Source organism: Candoia aspera, chromosome 5 (assembly GCF_035149785.1).
Source record: "Candoia aspera isolate rCanAsp1 chromosome 5, rCanAsp1.hap2, whole genome shotgun sequence".
Taxonomy (NCBI): domain Eukaryota; kingdom Metazoa; phylum Chordata; class Lepidosauria; order Squamata; family Boidae; genus Candoia; species Candoia aspera.
The window spans coordinates 79,175,866-79,201,067 of record NC_086157.1 but is presented as its reverse complement, the minus strand read 5'-3'; the positions used below and the strand labels follow the sequence as shown (position 1 = coordinate 79,201,067).

General features: G+C 34.2%; 1 protein-coding gene across 1 annotated transcript in view; it reads left to right on the top strand.

Annotated features, from left to right (window-relative positions):
* Positions 1-25,202, top strand: part of EPHA3 (EPH receptor A3) — a 237,241-nt gene that overhangs the window by 70,502 nt on the left and 141,537 nt on the right. Inside the window, exon 3 of the mRNA XM_063305552.1 lies at positions 18,438-19,098. Within this exon, the coding sequence (XP_063161622.1) occupies positions 18,438-19,098 (661 nt within the window). The remainder of the gene's footprint in view (positions 1-18,437; positions 19,099-25,202) is intronic.

Here is a 25,202-nt window from a genome sequence, read left to right as displayed (position 1 = left end):
TATATATTTATTGATTATTGGTATTAGTTATGATTTTTATTTAATTTTAAAATGTTTTTACTGTGAACTGCCCAGGGTCCCTCCTTGTGGGGGAGATGGGTAGTGATAAAAATGTGATAAATAAATAAAGATAAATATATAAATGTTGTTCCCAAATGGTGGAGTGCCACCTGTCTGTCTGCAAAAGAGACTAAGAGAAGAAGTGGTCCACCAACATCCAAAAGGCTGTCATGCAACAACCTACAAGTTGAAACTAAAATAAAATTCAGGATGCATATTAAGAAGAATTTCCTGATAGCAGGCGCTATTAAGCAGTGGAAAGATCTGCCTAGAACTGTAGTGGGGATTTTCATCCTGGAACTGAATGGAGATAATTTAATAGCTTCCTGCACTGAAGAAACTGCATAAGATGTCTTGAAAACTAACTCATACATTTTATGATGCCATGAGATGAGTGAAGGCTCTTCTCCTCATTGCTCTACAGTGAGGCTTTTTCAGGTAGATTAATAATGCTTTAGCTTTTTAAAAGGTTTATTGGATTTTAATTGTTTCATATTCTGTTTCTGATTTTAGCCACATGGAGTGTCCTATGGATAGATGAATAAATAAACAGATATAAATAGTAATGCAGTAATATTTCTTATCAACTTTGGGATTATTTTTGTGACTTTAGAGGTCCATTGAGCACTTTAAAGATGCTACTCATAGATAATTTAAAACCATATCTGAGATCCAGTTTTGACATGTCTACATCAGTAAACTACAGTGACTCTTTATTATGAATGTTGGAAATTTGTATTGCATTCCAGTTGGTAGCTTTTTATGTGGGAAATACTGCCTCACGTTAATCACATCTAGCAAAAGACACATCAGTCTTTTGATGGGGTTATTGCTTATGAAAAGGGTCAACATGTGATTTCCTTACAAAGCAGGAAGGGGAGCCATATTCTCAGTGTTAAAGACTTGAAATAAATTTGTGACAGATCTTTCCATGAAGGGACAAAAGCTTGCAAGAATGAGGACTGGTAAATATTAATGTTTCCAAAAGAACAGGGGAAAACAAATTTTGGAAAAATATGAGCTTGCTGAAAGCAATGTGGGAATTCCTCAAACCTGATTCATACCAATTCATGTAAAGTATATCTGCTTAGTAGCAATTGTCAAAAAATATTTTTCCCTCCTCTTCTTCCTCAAACAGGAACACCTTATCAACTATATAGATTACCAGACAGGTGATGAATGCTACTTAAATAGTTACATTAGTAATTTTTCAACTAAAATGCCTACTTAATTGAACCTTTCATGTGTTGAAAACTCAGTATGGAAATTGGTGCCTTTCCCCATACAAAGATTGTTTCTTTCAATATATAGTATGTCAAATTTTCCATAAAACCCCTTCTTTACTTGCCTAATATAGAGGAAGGTAACTGTTGATGTCTGAAGGCCTTATTTATTTATTAATTTTCTTTAAATAGAATCTTGTGGAAAGTTGAGCCCATAACATAGAAGTCTGGAGTTCAAACTCTTCTTTTGCAGAAGCAATCAGGTTTTTCACACTCTGTTCTCCTCACCTGTTTTGTGGTAGCAGCTAGTAGTTTCTGCTGCTACCACCTATTTTCCAAGAAGATATCACCTGATGCCTGCCCCATTAATCCTAGGCAGCGGGGGGTGGGGGGAGAGAGAGAGGGATCTCATAACCTGTATTGCCTTCTTGGCAAATAAAAGTAAATACCCCAAAATGATAAAATCTTTATAATCAACATCTGGGTCATGTAGTGTGGTATCTAGAGGATTTAGCCCTTCCCTCTTTGGGGGAGAAAGAGAACAAGATGAATGAATGATAATGTAAATGCAAACATATGATGTTGAAGTAGATACATTACAGAGCTTCCCATATCATGGGCTACAACACTTGCAAATGAGTTAAACAAGAACAATCCAAAAGAAAATACAATCTTCCAAATAAGCCATACGGTGGTGCTGAACAGGTTACAAATTAATATTGAAGATTACAAGAAGGTTCTATAGAAAATTTATAATTTTGCAAACATGGACTGAAAGATAACTTGTACTGAGTGATACAGTGATAAAGTTACTTCTGTTAAGCTCTAGCTAGTCATATGTATGCTGGAGAAGAAGAGAAATGTAGCTTAGTATAGATAAGAAATAGGTAAGAGAAACTTAGATAATTTAATTGGATTCAGATAAATTGTATCATAGGACATTACAGCAAGTAGCTGAGGTGACTGTAGAACTGTTCTCACTCATCTTTGAGATTCTTGGAAACTAGGTGAGAATCGAGAAGACTGAAGGAGGACAAACGTCCCTATCTTCAAGGGGATGAGGAGGAACCAGGAAACCAGAGACCTGTCACTTTGATGTTTATACTGGGCAAGGTCCTTAAACAGACAATTAAACAGCATGTTTTTGATCATTTATATAGGCATGCTACAATTAATAGAAGCCAGCATGAATATTTCACAAACAATTGTGCCAGACTAACCTTATTTCCTGCTTTGATAGAGTTACTAGCTTAGTAAATTGGGAGAATTTATTATTTATTTATTATTCAAATTTAATTAGAATGTTATAGAAAGAGTGGTACCTGGACCTCAGGAAAGATTTTGACAGTGCCTGATGATATTCTCCTACATAAAATAATAAAATAGAGACTAGATGATAATACTGTTATGTAGACTCACAGTTGGCTGAATGACCACCTCCACAGAGTGCTCATGAATTGCTCTACTTCAACTGGTGTATCATAGGTCTTAGTTCTGAGCCCTGTACTGATTAACATTTCTACCAGTAACTTGGATGAAGGATTTGAGTGTATACTTACCTGGATAAGCTAGATAGGGTTGGCTAATATTTTAGGGAAGAGAGAAAAGTTTTAAAAAATTCTAAGGCTTGAACAGTGGGCTGAAATTACAATGATGAAATTTTAGGAGAAAAACTGCAAAGTGAATGTTCCTTCTTCACTTATCTGAACTTTTCCCAGATCCTGGCAATCCCAAACTTTAATCAGAGGCTGTGGTGAATGATGATAGTCCCATGCTTTTTCCAGCCTCAATCAACAGACTTCAACAGAGTTGTGCCTGTTTCAAAATTACCAAAACTTTTCTATAACCCACCAAGGGAAGGGGTCGGGTACCTTTATGTGACCCAGAGGATCTTTCCCTTGAAGGGATGAATTTCTGGCATGAGAAGCTAAGAGGTATAGAGCAGTATGGAGATAACCTTAAAGAAGGAACATGATAGGACTTGTTACATAAACATCATTTTAATCTAGAAAAAGAGGAACAGTGAGAAAGAAACACAAAACGGTCCCACCTTGGTACTGTGGGGAGAGGAAGAGAGACAGAAAGACACAGAGAGAGAGAGAGAGAGAGAGAGAGAGAGAAAGAGAGAGAACTTCTGTCAGGTTTTCAAGAGGTCTTTTTCCTGACCTGGCCTACCTTGAAAGGGTGACAGTAAGGCTGCATCAATAACAGGATAATTCAGTCAGTCAGTCCCCCCCACCCAGCCACCCCATAGTGTAATTCCACGTGTCTCACATTCTTCAGTAAGTATTTCAAACCTCCATGTGGGCTTTGCAGGGGATGCAGGAAATTTACAAAGAAAGGAGAAGGAAACATTTTCCTCCCTCTGTAAACACCTTTCTGCTTGACCTCCACTGGATATGACCCCATATTTTCAGCCAAACCAGCATGTCATTATTTTTGCCTTCTCAATCTGTCAGCCTTCATATTCTCTCCCTCCAATTATAATGAATATGTTGCTGTGCAATAGATTTGTGCTTGAAGTATATGTCTGGATTTTATAAGTTATCTATTAGATCAAAATACACTAACCTTTTTTAAGCTAAATCAAGTGGATAAAGCTATTGGCAGAAATGTGGGTTGTAAATAACACACTAAACAAATATACAAGTGAAATTATATGGAGTCTGGCAGGGTAAGTCTCTTTTATAATGCCGTGTCATATAGATTATATGTGGCTTATATAGATGTGGGATTTTTAGACACCTCTATGGAAGTACGTTTTTATTGAATTTTATAACAGAAGGCATTTCTTGATAGTTGAAAGACCTTTGCTTTTGGTTGGTTTGTTAATTAGCAGCACTTTGTATATGTGCTAGTTGGCTTGATGACTGAAGCCATCTCATGTGTATCATTTTTCCCCCCATATGTTTTTATGTGAGCACATACACAGGTCCTGTTTGTGTCAAAAGCCTAGTCAAGAGAAATAAGATCCAGCTAAAATCACAGTTGGGAAAGTTTGTGAGCATATTTGTTTTTGCGGTTCTTTAGTCATAGGACTGCTGATTATATTTATTAGTGCTAAATATTAAACAGCTGGCAGAATTCCATTGTATATAAATAAGACATTTGAGACCTGGAAGTGAGCCATTTCTGATATAGCCAGCTGGTGCTTTTTAACAGTTCTATTTTAGCACAGCATTAAAGAATCTCACTGTACATTTGAAGCTGTTTAAAATGACAATGGTAGAATATATACTTATTAAATATTTCTGGGAGTATACCATTGTGTATATTGTAAGTAGTGTGACTACAGAATTGATATATTGTGCACCTGGTAGATGTAACTTTTTTTTTTTTTGCTTGCTTGCTTGCTTCTTTCAGACAGTAAGAATGTCAAAAGCTAATATTTTGGAATGTGAAGAAAAGAATGGCATGCTGAGTTCTCTGTTCTTTCCCCAATTTAGCTGTTTTTTTTCTAATATAGCCAGTTTACCTTATTAAATATCTTATCAAATAGTAAAATACTTTGAGCAGAATGTTAAGGAAGGAAACACTGCACAAAGGAAAGGGAATCAAAGCTTATGTGGAAGACCCAAAGGAAGTTGAGGGGGTAACTCTTCCCAGCAACGAAGAAGCAGTGGAGGAAGAAAGCACTGCCTACAGACATGGATAGACATCTGATATGGAGGTAATTGAACAATTAATAAAAAAACTTAAAAAAGAATTGAAGACAGAATGGGAGAAACGTGCCGTGTGAGTAACGAAAGACTTGGCAGGTATGTCTGAGCAAATGAATAAACAATTCAAGGAAATGTCATGGCAAATAGCAGATACAGCTCAGGTTGCCAGCAAACTTTATGATATGGCTACAAACAATACTTTAGAGATAGGCAATGCTCAAAAGAGTATTTCTGAAATAAAGATTGAGTTGGCAGATTTACAGGATCATAGCACTTAACAGATGCAGATATTGAATGTGCTCACTGGGTTTACTCTCCTAGGAACACACAGAAACCCAGAGACATTTTGGTCAGATTTGTAAATTCAAATATAAAAGATAAAATTATAAGAAAATCACATGAACTGGAATCGATTAAATGGGATGGTGAGAGAATATTCTTCTTCCAAGATATCAGCGTAGCTACTTGAAGTGGAGAAAGGAATTCAAACCACTGACAAAAAAACTTATGCAGAATGAGAATTGATATAAGTGGGGATTCACTTTCAAGTTAATTGTGTTTATATCACAGTGATGAAAAGTTATTTCTACTCTGACTGAGATGCACAACTTGTAGGCAGAGCTCTCTAACAAGGGATGAAGAAGGTGACCTATGACTTGTCCTTTGAACTGTGGAAAGCAGGCTCAGCCACAAGCTGAAGATTAGATAAGAACACTGCACCAAACTGTGGAGTAAAAGAAATTATATTGACTGTATTACTCTTTCTGAATGTTTGGGTTTAGAGGAAGGGGGAAAAGGAGAGAATTAAATAAAGAAGAGTAAAGAATTAAATAAAATAATAATGTAGGTAAAACTATGGCTAATTGTAATTGTAATTAAATTTGGGAGTTTATTGGCTGGTGAGGGTTAGAAGATATCTCAGTAGGTTACACACACACTCTCAGACCATGAACAGGACCTGTAAAGGATTCTTGGTTATTTTTTTGCTATCGGTCTAAGTGGGATTGGAGGTTGGATATGGAGGCATGGGACAGAGTGGGCGATGGGGTGGGGAGATGAATGAGGACGGAGGGTGTTTTTCAAGGGGGAGGGAGGGAGAAGGGGAGGGGCTCACTAATGCAGGGAAAAGAGTATTAATGCTATACATGTTCTTTATAATACCAGGCAACTTTTTGATAGATTTTGTGAGCAATAAGCTTTCAGTAATTTTCTGGCTGCGAGATAATTTTAACTGCATAGATAAATTAGAGATATTCTTTAAAAATGTAGGTAATGGGAGAACAATATAGAATTATTTATTTAAATGTTAGAGGTCTGGGAGATCCTGTTAAGAGGAAAAGGATTGCTCATTATGTTAAATCATTTCAACCTCATGTGGTTATGCTACAAGAAACACATACAACAAATAGGTTGAATGATAGGTGTTTTGATAAACAATTTCTTGCACAAAGATCTAATAAATCTAGGGATTCTTCTCAAAGCTGGCATAAATTTTAAGGTTCACAAGATTCTGAAAGATAGGCAAGGTAGATATACTGTATGTGCATATGTCTGTGTGTATGTGTGTGTGTGTGTGTGTGTGTATAAAATCAAATTCCCTTTCTTTATACTGTGTGTGTGTATGTGTACACACACACACACACACACGCATATAAACACAGACACAAACATACAGTATATGGAAAGGGAATTTGATAATAAAACATTAACTCTAGCATCCATTTGTATTCGTAATCAGGGGCAGATCAGTTACTTACAAAAGATTATAAATAAATAAAAAGTAATACAGATACATTTATAATCGGAGGAGACTTCAATATTGATGCATAAAAACCTCAGATTGGAATGCACGAGAGATTTCAAACTTAATGCATAGTATTGGACGCATATATACCTGGACAATTATGAATCCTGCAACAGAAGCACATACATTTTGTTCAGGTAGGCATAAATCACATTCTAGGATAGACTATGTATGGGTATCTGAAACTTATTCAAATTTTCTGCAACAAGTTAAAATTGCACCAATACTTAGATCATGCTCCAGTTATTATTACTTTCAAATTAAAAGAGATCATTCCATTTACTTATAATTGGCATTTTAATCTGGTAATACTATACAATGTAGCAGCAAAGCAAAGACTAACTCAAATTCTGAGAAACTTTTTTCAACAAAAACATAAATGAAACATCAGTAAGAACAAGATGGGATGCTATGAAGGCAGTATTAAAAGGAGAGTGTATAAACCAGATGAGCCTGATTAAAAATATATATATCAGCACAAAGGGCAAGTAAGCTTTATTTAGAAATTAACAATTTATTAGCAAACTATAACAGAAGTAGATTGCATAATATTTACAGATAGTAAATAAAAGAGAGTTGGATGATTTGGAGACAGATAAAATCTTTTCTCAGTTTATTTTTCCAAGCAAAGATACTATGAACATGATAATAAAAAATCTAGAATATTGGCAAACAAAGTGAAAAAGGCTACGGAGAAAAAATGTAGTGCAATTAAAAAAAAATAGCAATGGTCAAATTGTGACCAAAACTAAAAGTATAAGTGAACAATTCAAACATTTTTTTGATTAAAAACAATTATATTCCTCAAATAATCCATCACCAATAAAAAATAATCAATATTTAAATAGATTTAACATTCCCAGAATTGGCTCCAGAAGTTGTACAATTTATGGAATCTCTTTTTAATATTTCTGAGATAACTGAAGTCTTAAATAATATTCAGAATTTAAAATCTCCTGGCCCTGATGAACTGTCAAGGGAATTTTATAAAGAATTTAAAGAGATCTTAATAGCTGAATTTCTACTTTTATGCAATACTTTGCACCAAGGGGAACCTTTAATAGAACATTGGTAAATGTGTTTTTCACCCAAAATATTTTTCTAGAATAAAACAGATAGAATTTTTTTTTACTAAAACAATACTTCAAATCTCGGGGGTGGCTATTATAGATCTCTCCAGAACAAACAAGATCTGTGCTGCTGGATTTTATATTTTTTACTCTAGATTTATTTTATTTTTATAGAGTATTTATATTGTAATGTATGTGTTTTAATTTTGATTGTAAACTGCCCAGAGTCCCCTTTTTGGGGGAGATGGGCGGTGATGGAAATTTGAAATATAAATAAATACATAAATACATACATACATACATAAATATTTCCCCTTCTTATTACATTTATCCACTGTAAATTGATTACAGTTACGTGAGTTGTAGCCCAATTTAAAAAAAAACTGAAAAACAAGAATGTGTTTTGGCTAGGGCCTCCTGCCTAGCCTGTGTATGTGAGCATGCATAGATTTAAAGGACTTCTGTGTACAATAAAGTTATAGCTTCTGAAGGATCATGTTATGTCTCTTGTAGATTCATGAGGAGTGGATGAACTTTCCCAAAGCTACAGAAGGCCAGTTTCTGACAAAGGCTAAACATCCCTCATACAGAAGCACGATACTGATTGTTTGCAATAGGAATTATTCCTGCTATTAGCTAATGAAAGGCAATACAGATTGGAATTTCTTAAGTTTATGACTTTGGTAAAAACATACATGTTGTCAGTATCCAAACGGCCAGAAAGATTGCTATTTCTATACTGGTGGAACAAAATCAAACCCATCTGTTCTTGATCTTGGCTTGCAGTGCCCACCTGTTGCCTTCACCTCTAACCCTGACATCATGCATTCATTAAATCCTAATGCTCTGTTGTCTCTTCTGTTCACTGCAGGGTGTCCGGCAATTTATCTATGAGGATTTTTTTCCCTTAAGACAGGTCATGACACAGCTTGTGGGAGGCACTGGGTTAAAAGGTTCCATGTTTTTATTTACTGTTTCTAACACTAATTGCTTGGCAACTCAAAAGTAATATTATCAGTTCTATTTAGTGAAAAAAGAGTGTTGTTGTCTTACAGGGCATCTGCAATATGAGTATGTTGTTGTAGTTATCATACCATTTTGTGTAGCCCTATTGCCTGAATAGTTTCAGAAGGCAGAGAAACATCAGTGTGTGTTCATTTTGCCTTCTTCACCCTCCAGTTTTCAAACTTTTGTTAAATGTACTACAAGAAATAACATCCAGGTTGTAGTCCATCCTCAGACACAGAACCTCACTAGATGTATTAGGGCCAGTCACTCTTAGGCCAGTGTTGCTCATAGGACTATTGTGTGGGGCAGTGGGAGGAGGGGAGCACTATGTGCACTGATTTAAGTTGTTGAATGAAAAGTGGGATATAAATTAAGAAATAAATAAATAACATTCTGAATGTTACCAAATCTTGTTTCCCATTGTAGGGAGCCATGGAGCTGTCCTTGGAAAAAAACTGTTCGAAGAGGGTTACAATGTCATGTGCAAAAACATGCCTTGAAACTGTGAAATAGGGAAAGCATTAAAAAGAGACTCAAATTGGCTCCTCCCTGACTCCCTGGGTTATAAGACAGAGGGAAGGAAAAATGTACTGTAGCTAAGCTTGCAGGATTCTGTTGGAATAGCCAAGCTCAATGAATATAGTTCTAGTAGTCTTGTGGAGTCTGTTTCCTGATCTGGTGAACCTCGCATTGCTGACAGCTATGATATTTCTGTTGCATGAATCAGTTCAGAAGGTGATGTAAAGTAATTCCACTGAATAAGCATGCTGTGCAATTTTTTACCTTGTTGCCTATTTGGAATAAAGAATGATATATTTACTTCCAACAGCATATCTGGAGCTTGTTAGCACATGTAGCAGTCTTCACATTTTATTAGTATCTTAGTATCTGATTGTTATCTACCTTTTGTTATTTGTTCCCAAGCCCATATTGCTGTTAATTTTCTAGGAATGGAATAGGTGTTGCCAACTGCTTTCGGAATGTAAGCTTGAGATACAGTAAACGTGATGATAATTGGAATAGTTGCAATGTCAACTAGCAGCAAATATACAGTCATTCTGCAAAGAATTAGATATTTTAAAATGTGAATAATATAAGGTAAATCTTCCAGTTCACAATATTTATGTTAAGAAAATTATTTGATCATAATAGTAGCTATGTCTTTCTCCTTGTAAAACTCTAGAAGTATTTTATGCAACCTGTAGCTGTTAAATAGACTGCATCTTATGAATTATCTTATCCAGCTGTATCTTGTGTAATGGTAATAGTAATGAAATCTCTGCAACCAATAGTACCATACAACCTGGCCCTATTTTCTGATGAATAAATTTATATGGAATTCCAGGATAATATTATTTTTGATGCAAAGTTCGATGACACTATATTCATTCCTGTCATATTTTCTGAATGTTTGCATATCTTTGTGACTTCATGCTATCAAAGCTTTGTATGGGTGTGACTAATATTTAAAGAGAATCTGAGTGAACAAATAACACTGAAGTTGATGTATTCATGTATTTCATATAGAAAATCATCCAAAATGCAGGATACCAGTGTAAAACAACGCTCCTTTAAGTTTAGGTAATTCAGTACAGTGCAAGCCAGTTGTGTGAGTATTTAATCAGGGCTGAGTAGGGGTCAACACAGCCCTGTATAAATCTAAAAAGCTTTTATGCCCCTCATCACAGTGAAGTTGTCATCATATAAATTCCAGAGGTACATTATGCCTTGCTCAAAAGAAATTTCTGAAGATCTGTTAAAAAGTCACTGATGCTGCTCAGTCTAGAAAAGGTTACAAAAACAATAATGGGGCTCTATCAATCAACATAAATGGATAAGATCTAGGACAATAGCAAATCTTCCCAAAATTGGTAGTGCATTACTGTTTCAATAATTTGAAAAGAGAAGATCATACAAGGAAGTTCTACTGTTTACATCCTTGGCATCAGAACCAAAGTGAGCAGTGTCCCTTTGCATTCTTCTTGAATGTCCATAGTCATCTCCTATCCCAAGAAAAAGATCAAGAAGAGAGATCTGTGGCAGCAAATACTAATTTTCTCACTTTGCCTATAAATTGCACCTTCCAGAACTCTCGGAAAGAAAATATGCTTTGCATAGACTTATTACTTTGAGCAGGCAAAGTAATGGGTGAGATGGTGGTGTAGCTATGACTGTAAAAACTGAAATCTAAAGATGACCAAACCTGCTTTAGAAAATAGAAACATAAGAGTTGGAAGGAATTCTGTAGGCCATCAGATTCAATATGTTTCTCAATGCAGAAATCCCAATTGAAATGCTCTTAATATATTACTATCTACCCTTTGCTTAATCACATCGAAAAACTATAATTTCTTTGTTAAATAATTTGCCTATCAATTTGTTCTTACATTTGGAAGTTTTGTTATAGTATTCAGTAGAATACTGAATACTGTTTTTGTGTAACTTGAAATCCTACGCCATGGAACAATGGAAAACAGACCTTAACTGCTTTCTGTGTAACATGTTTTCAAGTATTTATTAAGTTTTAGTATAATTCCTTCAGTCTTCTCTTCCCAAGGCTAAACGTGCCCAGAATTTTCTAACAATTCTGAAGAAGGTAATACTGTACCTTTTTCTCTACCTTCTAGAGTATAGGATACAGAATAATGGATTTAATCTACAGGAAGAATGTATGCTGAATGTTAGGGAATAAATAAAGAACTTTCTTACCGTAAGAGCAGTTCAACAATTGAATATATTACTTAAAGAAGTGATTGATATCTCTTTGATGGATGTGGTTAAACAGAAGCTGGAAAACTCTCTATCAGGAATGTTCCTCCCAATGGCCTAAAGCAGGATGGGTGACATTTTGGTGCCAGGGCTTATACTTTTTTTACTTGCTTTTTCTAATGCTCCCAAGTGGATCACAGGGAAGCCCAGGATTTTCCATAAGAAGACTTCAGAACTTCATGAGAATCAGATTATAAGTCTCCAACCCCAAGATCTCATTTGATAAAAATTACTGCATGTCACACCCATCTTAAAGAGATGTATAAATCAGATTGAAATGGGAAGGTCATAGATTTGCCAGGATTCCCTTCATATTTCTCAAGCAGAGAAAGAGACAGGATATTGGTTCTGGAGAGCTACAGTTATACATATATGTGTGCCACAGCAACAGGATCTTGGAATGGAAGAAGTGCAGGATCAGCTGGTTGGGAAATTTCTGCCCATTTGCTGAGCTGTGTTAATTGGTCCTGGGTTGCTACTTTGTTCTAATACTGCACCATTTGACTGATACTGGGATACGTTTTGGCAACTTGATCTGTGGTCAACAGATTTGTCAGAGGCTCATAAGCATGGTTAGTTGAGGATCTTGAGTGGATTTATTGTTTCATAGAATTGAAAGGAATGAAGCCGATCTGATATCAAGCTTACATCCAGGCCACTGTAATACATCTCTCTCTTGAAGATCATTTTGGAGCTGTCATGAGAAGTCAAGGACTAGGCTCAGATAGATAAATGATGTTAATATACCTGAATAACAAAAAAAGATCAGCTTCTACAGAGTAGGGTAAACTAGCTGTGTGTGTGTGTGTGTGTGTGTGTGTGTGATTTCTCTGTTTGTCTGAAGGTTAAAATCCAAGTTTATTTGTCCCACTCTTTCATTCTAATGAACTGCTTGACAGTCTTTTCTCAGACTGAGCTGCTGATACTATCTGCACAAGTTTTACATAATAGTCTTGCCTGATCCAGGCTATTTACTTTCCACCTTGCCAACTCCAGACTTCACATATGACAAGACTTGATGTAAGGGTTTGATACAAAAGTGATAAGGATTCTAATAACTGTAACCTGCATAAACCCACAGCTGCAGATTCCAGGGTATCTGAGAAAAGACCAGCCTCCGTGTCATTAAACCAATACTAAGGGAAAAAGAATCCAAAAGGCGCTGCTCTGCTGTGCACCGATACATGTGGCTTCTAAAGGAAACAGCTCACCTGCTGCAACATTCTTGTAACATTCTTACTTTCATCTTAATAAGCTTGCTAATGACAACTCTGAGATTCTTCCTTGGAAAAAGATTTACTTTTGGTTCATGCAGCTGCCAGCAGCCTAACATTTTCCCTTTCAACATACTCTTCTCACTTTGTGCTTTGTTTCTTTTAACCACTAACTACTTCAGTGTTTGCTGTTGAAGGAATATATTTGTAAAGAGCAACAGCAAATGTCTTTTCGCCCTCCCAAATAATGACCATCTGCAGCATCACCCCTCAGCAGGATATACCCTTGTAGCAAATTTTCTTTTGCCTCATTTCTTCATATGTTATGTCTACAATGGAAGCATCTGGCTGATTTTGTCTGGGCTTGGAGTAGGTACTGTGCCTGATTAGCACTTGGAGGGCAAACTGAGGGAATACCAGACATGCAAATTGCTATGAGAAATCAAAGAAATATCCCAGAAGAAAGCAATAGTGGAGGACTAATGTACTATTGCCAAGAAAATTATATGGCTGGGTCTGTAGAATCATGAGCTGAGTTCAACCTGAAGGATACTTCATTTATTTGTTTGTTTGTTTGTTTATTTAATATATTTGTATACTCTTGCAATCAAACATTACTCTTGATGGCTCACATTGAAATATAGAACATTAAAGTCCATACAATTAAAAAAAAAGAGCTACTGTATGTAACAGGAGCTTACCTTTGGATTTTGATACTTAGAATGATGTCACAAATGCTAGAAAGTGGTAGGACCTAATGAAATGAATAAGCTTTCAAGTACTTTTAAAACTCTGTGGAAAGCCCTTTTTGATAAGCAGATAACAACTAATTCACATACTTACAAGATTAGGAAATGTTAATTGTAATAATTATACTATCATTGTGACTATCCTTTCTTAATCAACATCTGAAATGGTTGCTCAGGTTTATTTATTTATTTATTTATGGAATTCATATGGCCACCAATTTCATATAACAATTGACTCTGGATATTGCTATATGAAATATTGATAATATTGATAATCATCTGGATAATATTGCTAATATGAGATAAACATGGTGGGAAACAGCTGTTTAGTTTAACTTCTTTATTCTCCAATTACATTTTGCTAGGTTTACATTGTGGGCAAAAACCGTTTTCAGGAAGTTTAGTGTTCCACTACTTTTTGCTACTTTTTTCTTTCCTTTTGAGTATGTATAAATTGCCTGTGACAATTTAGCATCTGATATGTTCACATGTTAAATACATTTACTATGTATTCTAGTATGGAAAAAAAATCCTCTCTCACTGTTACTTATTTAGGCTTATCACTACTTTACCTCCTGGGAGTCCATTTCCTCATTATGTTATTAGGTAAAAGTGTACTGATCCCATTCATTTTAGTCATGACTATACAAAAGAATTTCTTGATAGACTGCCTTTTCCAACACACTGACACATTCAATTATCTTTTCTCCATACTTCAATCAAATGTGTGTTTCTTTTTCAAAAGCAAATATATCCACTTAGTTAAAAAGCTATTTCTGTCTTCCTATGTATAATATTACTTCCAATCAGTTGAATGTTGAGCTAACCAGTTATAGTTCCTTGGTCTTTAAATATAAACATACTGAAAGATGGATAAAGTTATGGCATATGTATTTATGTATGTACGTTCTGCAGCATAACATACTATAAATTAAAACAAAGTGATGATCAACATCATATAACAACATCAAACAAAGCTTAAAATTAGTTTCATTAGTTTTGCCCCATGTATTAAATTAAGCTTTCACTTGATTTTTTTCCATAGATAAGCTGTTTTTGAGTCTTCTTTCATCATTTCATGTATAAATTGAACAGTTGTACACAAAGCGGCAGGTGATAAGATAGTTGAGATACTTCATCCCAGTCTTCTTTATTTTTATTTCCAGTGCCCTGATTTGGATAATTTAATGATTTGGTTAAATTTCTATAATTTCTGAAATAGATTTTGAACTAGTAAATGCAGTTTGCCACCATTTTAGATTCCTTTGGTTTATTTCTACTGTTTTCTGCCTTTACAAATATGCAGATGTAAAATTCTGCAGAAAAGCAAAAAGCAGTATCAACAAGCTACAGGTAAAACACCATATAAAAGGACATTGGTTCAGCAATAAATATGTAGATTAATTTGACATAAGGTGTTTTATGAATGAACATAAGTGCATATCATTAAAATACTTCAGAAAAAAGAATCATTTAATCAAAATAATACTGCTTTGTTGTCTATTGTATCAAACAACATTGTACATGGTAATAGGAAGTGGACAACAGTTATGAGTGAATCAAAACTTCTGGTAAAGAATACACATATAAGAAGCTATGAGAATGGTATAAAATCCACCTTCTCTTAAGCTTTGAGAGCAATAATGAGACGTTACTCATGAATGACTGTATGACATATGGAAACACAATACCCAAACATTGGACACATCTTCCATAGACCACATAATATAGAATCTCCAAGCCAAAGAAAAAATGGTTCAAAAATCAATTTATCTAGGAGTATTTGAGGAATAGTTTGAAATAATTTAGGATAACTCTAGGAAAACAATTGTGTCCCTAGTCAAGCAATAATAATAATGATAATAAAAAGTCTGTTGGAGAGGCATTTAAACATGATTTTGTCTCAAGTACATCAGCCCAATTGATAAAGTACCAATTTCGTATCAGGAGGTGAATGAAAATGCCACTGGGGTGTAAAGTTTTATAAGAAGCTGTAATATAAAAGGCTATAAGTCAACTTTAGCCTTAAGAATTGCAAGTTAATTAGCAGTTATAAAACAGTAAAGCAAAAGGTTTGCAAAAATGTGTAAACTGTGTCAACTTACAAAACTAATGTAAGTCCCAATCCTGTATCACAGACAAAATCAGTACTGCAAGATTCATTAGAAAAACTTTAGAATTGACTGCTACTTTGTGTATTTTGCTGTATTTTCAAAGGGTATCAATCACACTATTATAATTTTGCAGATAGTTGCTGTTTACTATGAATTAATGCAGTAATATTAACTTCTTACTACCTTTACCTGAAGATAGATTGGTTTTTTCAGTTTAAAGCTTTGAAAGTTCAGTTTAGAACTTTGAAAATGTAAAGATGTTGAGCATAGTAAATAAGTAATAAATTCACTAAGAGTCCTATATTGCATTTAACTGTATGCCAATCCATTATCTGTGGTATAATCTTATTATAAGAGTAAGGTAACTCTAAATTAAATTTATTTTAATGCTGTTTATGTTATACTAATGTATAATGTATATTCATATAATTGTCTTCTGAAAACAGAACAAGACAGCAAGAAACATAGTTTCAAGACAGCAGGAAACAGTGCACAAATTATTTTATATCAATTGGCAAACAATAACTAAATTCCAAAAAATATTACATTCCTCAAGGAAGGTGAAAGCAGTTTAGTAAACAGTTACCAGTTGCTTTAGAATGCTTTAACTTTTTCTCAGTAAATCATTTTTACACTGAGAACATTTGGATAACTTTGTTTTGTAGGTTTTATGCTTAAAGTTCTGTACTATAGTATATCTTATGTGAGTTAATGTGGATACAACTCTATATCAATCAATATTAGTCAGAAGCACAAAATGCAAGATAGCTGTCAGACAACTTGTTCACCACATATTTTTCAACTTCCTGCTAACAACCAGTCACAAAGTTATTTTTCTGGCTTTAGACCTCCACATTAGGCATGCAGGGGATGCAACAATTCAAAATTGTCTGTCCATAAATCTTAAAATAATCTTCCAGGTAATTTTCTATTACTTTGGCTACATTTTGTAAAGTAAAATAAATTTTTTAAAAATCAGGTTTGCTTAGACAAAATGATCAGGTTTGCTTAGACGAAAGAGTTGACATTGACTTGATGACAGTTAATCAATCAAAAAATCAAATGTTTGTGTTATTTACCCACCTTTCTGAAAGTAAATCTAGAAGTCAAGAGGGCTAACTTTGGACTAGATATGACTGGAACTGTTTTCTAAGATTACTGTGAAAGCAACAATTCAGCACTGAACTAATCAAAGTAAAATTTATGAAATTAATTTATTCAGTGTACACTGTTAAATTTTGTTTTTTTATAATTCTGAAATTATACAAATAGATGCTTGTGTTATCTTGTTATACCTATTAGTTATGTGCATCCCAACATATCCATATGATAATTGATATTTAAGTACTTCATTTTGTAATTGTTTAGAAAATACTTTTTAATTATTTATTTTAATAGCAGAGAACATATTATTTTACCAAATGTTGGAAACTGAATTATAACATATATTAGGATCAAAAGTTCAATTCACTTGTGAGTAAACTTATGAGAATAATGGATAATTTTGATAAGGATTAAAGTTTAAACATGCTTGAGAAATGCTTAATTGTATTCCTTCAATTAAGAAACAGAAAATAATAATCCTTCATATTGAAATTTCCAAATTTTGAAATGCAGATTTTGCATTTTAAATATATTTTAGAATTAATTAGCATGGTTCAGAATTCCCAAAGCACACACAAGTAGAGAGCAAGTATTTTGTATTTCCTTATCCTGCCTAATAAGTTTCAAGGTTATCAATTTCTTGACCTTTCTGCCAGGCCCTGATTGTTATTAATAAATGTAAACAATAAATGGAAATAGTCAAAATATTTTAACCAGAACTTTAAAATAAACAAATATTAAGTATCTGTATATTTTAGTCACATCTACTATCATAAATTGAATACTAGAAATTTACCAAGTGAACATATTAATTCATTTAGGACTATTAGAAAAAAACCCAAAATTTATATTGGAACTATATATATATATATATATATATATATATATATATATATATTTAGAACAATGCAAATTATAGCACACAGGTTTTGAAATCTCGAAATATTCCTCTTTGGATACCAAAGATAGTATAACAAAGGATGGGAAGGGAGAAAAAAATATGTTAGTCTTTAAGCCATGTCTATGTTGTCATAGGTGGAAGGTGAGAGTATTCTGAAGACGTTCGTATTAGTTCCTTTCAAGTGCAGAAATGATCTTATAATGCATAATGACTCTCCTATGTATTTCTTAGAAGAAGAAGAAAGCAAATACAGTAGCTGTTGCTTCTGTCATCAATTAAAGTCAAATCAGTTTCCGTCTTGAAGCAAGATATACAAATTCGTTCTTATGTGTTTGTTTTTCCATATATTAGTTCTAATATGCTAGAAATTGTTAGTACAAAATGATCTGCGCTGCTTGGATTTTATATTTTATGACTATTTTTATCTTTTTACTGATCTATTTATATTGTAATTTATATTTTTTATAACATATAACGTGTAATTTATATGGAATTTATATGTTGTAAACTGCCCAGAGTCCCCTTTTCAGGAGAGATGGGCAGTGATAGAAATTTGAAAAATAAATAAATAAATACCTACCTGCTGTACATCACTAGCCAGGACATTTGGTCATTGTGCCTTCTGCAATTACAAGATTTTTCTTTGGTGATCGTTGTGACCTCACAAGAGAGACTGCATTATCATCTTGTAATTTGTCTGATTATTAGGGCTATTTACACTGCTTTTTAAAGCTAATTTATTTTTATGCTTCTTTTCAGTGGGAAGAAATAAGTGGTGTTGACGAGAACTATATTCCAATCAGAACTTACCAGGTCTGCAACGTTATGGACCACAGTCAAAACAATTGGTTAAGGACAAATTGGATACCACGCAATTCAGCTCAGAAAATCTATGTGGAGCTCAAATTTACTCTGAGGGATTGTAACAGTATCCCATTAGTTCTGGGCACCTGTAAGGAAACTTTTAATTTGTATTATATGGAATCTGATGATGACCATTCTGTCAAGTTCAGAGAACACCAGTTTACAAAGATTGATACCATTGCTGCCGATGAGAGCTTCACTCAGATGGATCTTGGGGATCGGATTCTTAAGCTCAATACAGAAGTTCGTGAAGTGGGACCTGTGAGCAGGAAAGGATTTTACTTGGCTTTTCAAGATGTGGGTGCATGTGTTGCCTTAGTATCGGTGCGAGTGTACTTCAAAAAATGCCCTTTTACTGTAAAGAATCTAGCCATGTTTCCAGACACTGTACCTATGGATTCCCAGTCCCTGGTGGAAGTGCGAGGCTCTTGTGTTAATCATTCCAAAGAGGAAGACCCACCCAAAATGTACTGCAGTACTGAAGGAGAATGGCTAGTTCCCATAGGGAAGTGCTTGTGTAATGCCGGCTACGAAGAAAGAGGCTATGCCTGCCAAGGTAATGTACCATGATGATTTATACCTTTTCAACAGTAAGGGAAGCCCAGGCGCAGAAATAAGTTGGGCCAGCATGTGCAATTGCATTTCTCTCTAGCAAACGATCCTCTACCTTTAAAAAGACAGAGAAAGCATTGTTTACTATCTTTGCTGTGCCTGAGACGTAGCATGGAGGGGAATAAAGCATTAGAAGGAAACAGAGAATGATGGGGAGAAGACAAACAGGGTAACATTGCAGCAGCAGTTGGGAACTCTTAGCTTCAACCCTGATCTGATCCTAGGACAGTAATAGTTTTCAGTGTATTTTTTGTGCTCCTTGGTTTTAAAAGCAGGTGAAAACATATTGTGAATTATTATACAAATTAATTCAAAGGTAAATCTTTTTCAAACCAAAATCCTGCAGCCAAAAGCTGTCTAGTTAGTTGAAATTAAATGTGAAAATCAGCCTCATTCTGTTAGCTCTTGTTTCCTTTTCCATTATGTTTCTTAGAAGAAGCTGCAACAAGCAGGATTACAGTCAAGGTTTTAATCTTAGGTTACGTTCTTCCTTAGAAAAGATGTCTATTTTCTTTTGAGTGCCTTAAGGTTCTACCAATGCTCAGTCTACTGTTTACTCTGATTTCTGTTTGTTTGTTATACACAACCTATTTCTAAAATATTTTTCTCTTATTATTTCAAACACTGGCTCCTTATGACCTCATCTGGTATGCAGTAGAAGTAGATGTAACTTTTTGAATTTTGAAAGTGTGTGTTGGCTGACATGGGAGAGTTCCCTGTTCATAACATGGATACTATGATAAGCATAGCCAGTCACAAAACATCCATTTATTGAAAGGCTACTTAGCCCATTTAGGATACTCATTACCATAATGGACAGACTCTATGGACTAGGAAGCATTTCTACAGATATACAGTATATGATGTCAGAGCTTTTCTTTGCAACATGCTAGCTTCCTATTTAATGTTCATCACTGTAGGCACATTGTATCCCAATGAGCCAGTTTGATGACAGTGGTTAAGGCACCAGGCTAGAAACCAGGAGACCTTGAGTTCTAGTCCTGTCTTACGCACAATTCATCTGGGTAACCTTGCGCCAGTCCCTCCCTGTCAGCCCTAGGAAGGAGGCAATGGCAAACCACTTCCAAAAAACCTTGCCAAGAAAACTGCAGGGACTTGTCCAGGCATTCGCCAGGAGTCAAAAGCTGACTCAGAGGCAAATCATAATCATAATCATAATTATATCCTACCCCAGAATAGAATTTAGTCTGAAATTTCCACCTCTGTTTAGTCTCTTTCTGGCCCTTCCCCCATATTTTTATTTAATGGTCATTCTTGACATAGCTTTCCTTGCTTAACCTACTTTGTTCTCTTGTACTTTTCTTCTGGACCTACTTGCCAGGTTTTTTTGTTTGTTTGTTTTTTTTAGGTTTTTTTTTTTTTAGTATATATCCATCTCCTGCTTGAGGCATTACATCCAACCACATCAGCCATTTTCCCTTTTCTCAATGAAGCTCATCTGTAAAAATGTTTCCTGGGGCACTAGTTCCCTGTGGTGCAAAGCATTTTCTGTTAATGTACAATTTACAAACACTGAACAATGCAGATTATTTAATACTGTGATTATGCTTTTTTTTTTCAACTTCATTCCTACAAAAACATAGATTAATATGCTTAATTATTTTGTTATTCTTCAGTGGACCATGGCAAAGTCTTAAATGGAAACATTTAAAACTTAGAATTAATGAAAAAAAACCAATTTATATTTTAGCACAGATCTTACATTTTATATAAAACACATTGCTGTGTGTGCCTGTGTTCTTAAAATGAGGTTGAGTGACTTCAGGTTTTTTTTATCTAGACTATGCATGGGCTAGCCATGAAAGGAGATTTTAACTAGTGCTAAGCACAGAAATTCTCCACTTTTGGTGCCAATTCTCATTAAATTTTATCAAATAAAAATATTTCAGAAATTATTTGAAAGGCTAATAGAGTTCATGGGAAGTCTTAAGAGATGACTATGTTTTCTTGCACTTGTTTAGCTGATTAAAGGGTGGGTATGTATGTCTTTTCTTTAAATCATACCTTCAACAATCTGAAGCCTCCCACACTTCTCAAGAGGAGGTATCACAAAAGAACACCTCCCGCTGGGATTTTTCACTAGTGGAGTTCTGCCTTTAAGACATTGCTGGAAAATGTCCACTTGGGAAAAAATTCAAAGGATGCTTTTATTCGATTTCTGTATTCACATGTGTCCAGCTTTTAACCATCTGCTGTTAAACATCTACAGTATTTCCTATAACCCTTATTTGATCTTCTCCACTCCCTTTGCTTATTGCTTTTTTGGGAAAAAAATCAAATGAAATAAATTGAGGTTCTTCCTTCAAATGCATATAGCAAGTGCATTCTAGATTGAGACTCCTTCAAAGGGATAAAATCCTTACTTCCATATGAGAAGCCAGTGGGGATCAGATTCCCATGCCTGAAATTTACATTTAAGAAATTCTTCTCACAACTTCTATTTATATAAATGGCAGTTCATTCCAGTTAGATTTTAAAATGAAATCTCAAGTTTGGGGGTAAGGAAAGTAAACCACTAAAAAAGTGGTTCTACAAGCGTTACACTTATTTTTTAGGATTTTTAGTGCCAGTATTCAAAGGTAGATGCAGAAACATGATTTCAAACCTTTTGAATTTCTTTCTCAGCGAGGTTTACCTTAAAAATTAGAAAGACTAATTGTAATGAAAAAGTAAAGGTAAAGACTCTGTTCAAACATTAATTTATTTAAAATGTCAGCACAGACTAAGGCAGACAGATATTCTCTTGGATATTTATGTTACTGGAAGAATCCTGTTTTCAGACACTGTTATGTATGTTTCATGCTTGCTGACGTGAGTCAGAAAGATTATAAATGTGAAATACTAATATAGATCCTGATACTGCAATCATTACTTGCATCCAGTAACACTCCTCTATTTTATTTTATTGCCATCCCATTTATTCATCAAGGAAAGCACTGTACAAGCTGCCCAGTAGCAAAAGTGACAAGACATTCAGTAGGCTTTGGTTTTACCTACAGTATCCTGCTGTCCTGACAGCTTTTATCAAAGCCCAAATTTGTCAAATATTTCCACCAGGGTGTGATTTAAGTGGCTCTTTAAAAGCAGTTGGTAACCCAATCCCCACACTGCTGATGACATCAGTAACACAGTAGGAATTGGAAGGTTTAGAAGCCTGTTCAGGTTTTTGTTTTTGTTTTTGTTTTTGCATTTTTTTATGACTGGCCAATGTATCCCAGGAGAATACTTTCTATTCAGTGATCTGCCCTGAAGTTGACAAAATTAAATTTGAATTTATGTATGCAAATCAGGCAATAAATGGATATGCAATCATTTCACTAATGTATGAAAAATTATCATGAGACAGTACTATTATGTAGTCCACATATTTAAGGAAAAACATGGACAACCAAAAACATTGGCATTAAATCTTATATACACTCATCATGTATTTCATTGACACAGAACAGAATTTATAAAATTTGAATTTCCATTAATAGTTTTTATAATGACTATATAATGTCAAATAAATTATTAAAAATTCTATAGAATATGAAAAAAAATGTGGAAAAAAGAAATATAAGACTTGAGTTTCACTGTAATTTCTTCATGGCTTAATGAAATCAGCTTTTCAGATCCTTTTTGAGAATTGGGCATTGTGCTTAATCCAAACTGAAGACAATGGGTTAAACATAAAACTTATTATGAAACTCAAGTAGTGCAAACTTGGAATATTAAATAGTTTTACATTTTGTTATGTCCTGCTTATATTTCAAGACCATTTAATTCTGATTTATAACAGTCTTCTTAATCAACATCACTGACATGTTATATTTAAAAATAAACTCTTAGTTTTTGTGCCTGGTATTTACAGATGACAATCTAATTTGTACAGATATCAAAGATCTGGCATAAATATATGCCTTTAGGGACAAGCTATTATTAATTGGTTCAGTCTTCCTTCAGTTCCATCCCAGCCTGGAAACTATTTCACAACCTAATGTATCTGTGTTATAAAAACTTTTTTTATACTATGTAGCTTATTTGCTTTTTAAAGTAAAGAAAATTGCTATATTCATTTTGCTTCTTGTAAAATCTTCCATGTATTTTGAGCTTGTTACCAGTTCACTTATGATCAAAGCAACACTTTTAATATAGACAGGTTTTAAAACATATACAATTACAAGATAAAAGAAACATCGCATAACAGTTTGGAGAACAACTATTTAAAAGTCTTATCTGCAACTGTCTGATGTCAAAGACAAAGCAAATAATGGGAATTTATCTATATTACTGAATCAACTGAGATAGTTTTATAATTGTTTATTTTATGGGAAGTGCGAAGTTATATAAGCCATTCCTGTGGATTCAAGATAGAAACAGTCATTTCCAGAAGAAGGCCTCTGTTCCTTGAAGGACATACATTCTGAATAAAGAAGTCAAAAGAATTTAAAGAAATGTTTGGAATTTCTTAAAAACCAGTTTAGCCAAACACTGGTATTCAATTATACAATGTAGCCTGGGACAATTGTTCTGTTTAGCTAATATTCCTACTGGGCAATTAACAAAACTGTGTTCATAGCACAAAATGGTATTAGGAGCTCCAAAACCACTTGTATGATTCCCAAGTCACTTAATATTGTGGATCTTTTAACATTCCCTAGGGTTTTAACCTAACACCTATCCCTCTTCTTGATGTAGTGTGCAATTTAAGCTTTTCTTCTTACTTGAAATAAATTAATGCAGTGGTTGATTGTTTCCTGAAGCTACCTTATCCCATTTATAGAGAAGGCTATAAAAGTTGGTGGTATAAAGGGAAATATTTGGGAAGCTTCTTAGTTGAATTATTGAAAGTTTGGTTCCCAGCTGAACAGCATTATAACTTAGTTTTTAAATAACAAAAGTAAATATGGTTTACAAAAAATGTGTTTCTTGGAGAAAACAGTTATACAGCTTATATTGTTAAAATGGCTGTTTAGAATTGGAAATATTTTATTGTTTCAGATGTTTTCAGGATACCATGAGCACTTTTGGTGTGTGTGTGTGTGTGTGTGTGTGTGTGTGCACCCCTATTTACGGGTTAAACAGTCTGGTGAGTGATGGTTTTAACCAAATGGAAGGATTCACCCATAAATCAGGTGATGTATCTTATTTGAAATTAAGGCATGCCCTGGTTTTTGTTTCATTGTAGTACAAGGTATGGATGGGGGAATATTATATTGTGAGTAGAAACTGGAAGAACACCTCTTTACTTCAACAAAAAGTGATTTTTCTTTTGTTTAATACCAAGGACTGCATGCACCATGGGTATGGTTTCCACAGTATTCAGAAGGCTTGATGACTAAGACTAGTCTACGTCTAATACTAAAACATAGATACAAATCATCAGATGATGGTGATGATGATGGTCACCACTTGAGATTCTAATTATGAATTATAAAAGCTATAAAATATATTACCAAGTGAGATAGCTTACTTATCAATTTAATTTAATTTTCTGTAAAATCAATTAATCTGATTACTGCTTAGTGACAGTTTTGTTGTGGTTAAATAATTTTTGAAATAGCTGTTAAAAGATTTTACTGTTTTAAAATCAAACTTCTGTTGGCTTGTTTTCAAATAGTAATAATATGTCATACTGTATGCATTGGTGTTTTCTGAGCTAAATCAGCTGAAATGTTAGTAAAGATAAAATAAAAGTTTTGAAATACTCATTAGGGGATACCTTACTAGGATTTTGAATATTTCTATACCTGGTTACTGCTGGTATTTGACAAAAGTAAAATTAACCCTATATAAAAACAACCCTATAGCAGCTATGAATAAAAATTTCTACTTCTTTTACGTTTCTAATCTTAATAGTTTCAGTTTTTGTCATGCTTATTTCCCCAAACAGTGTGTATTTCCCCGAATAGTACATGAATGAGTAGTAGTTATGAATTGTAAAATTGTTTTTCAAGGCAAGGCATGTATATAATCTAGATTTATGACTGGCTTTGATAGATGGTTTGCTCTCATTGTAAATTATTGGAATGCCTTCTACAAAAC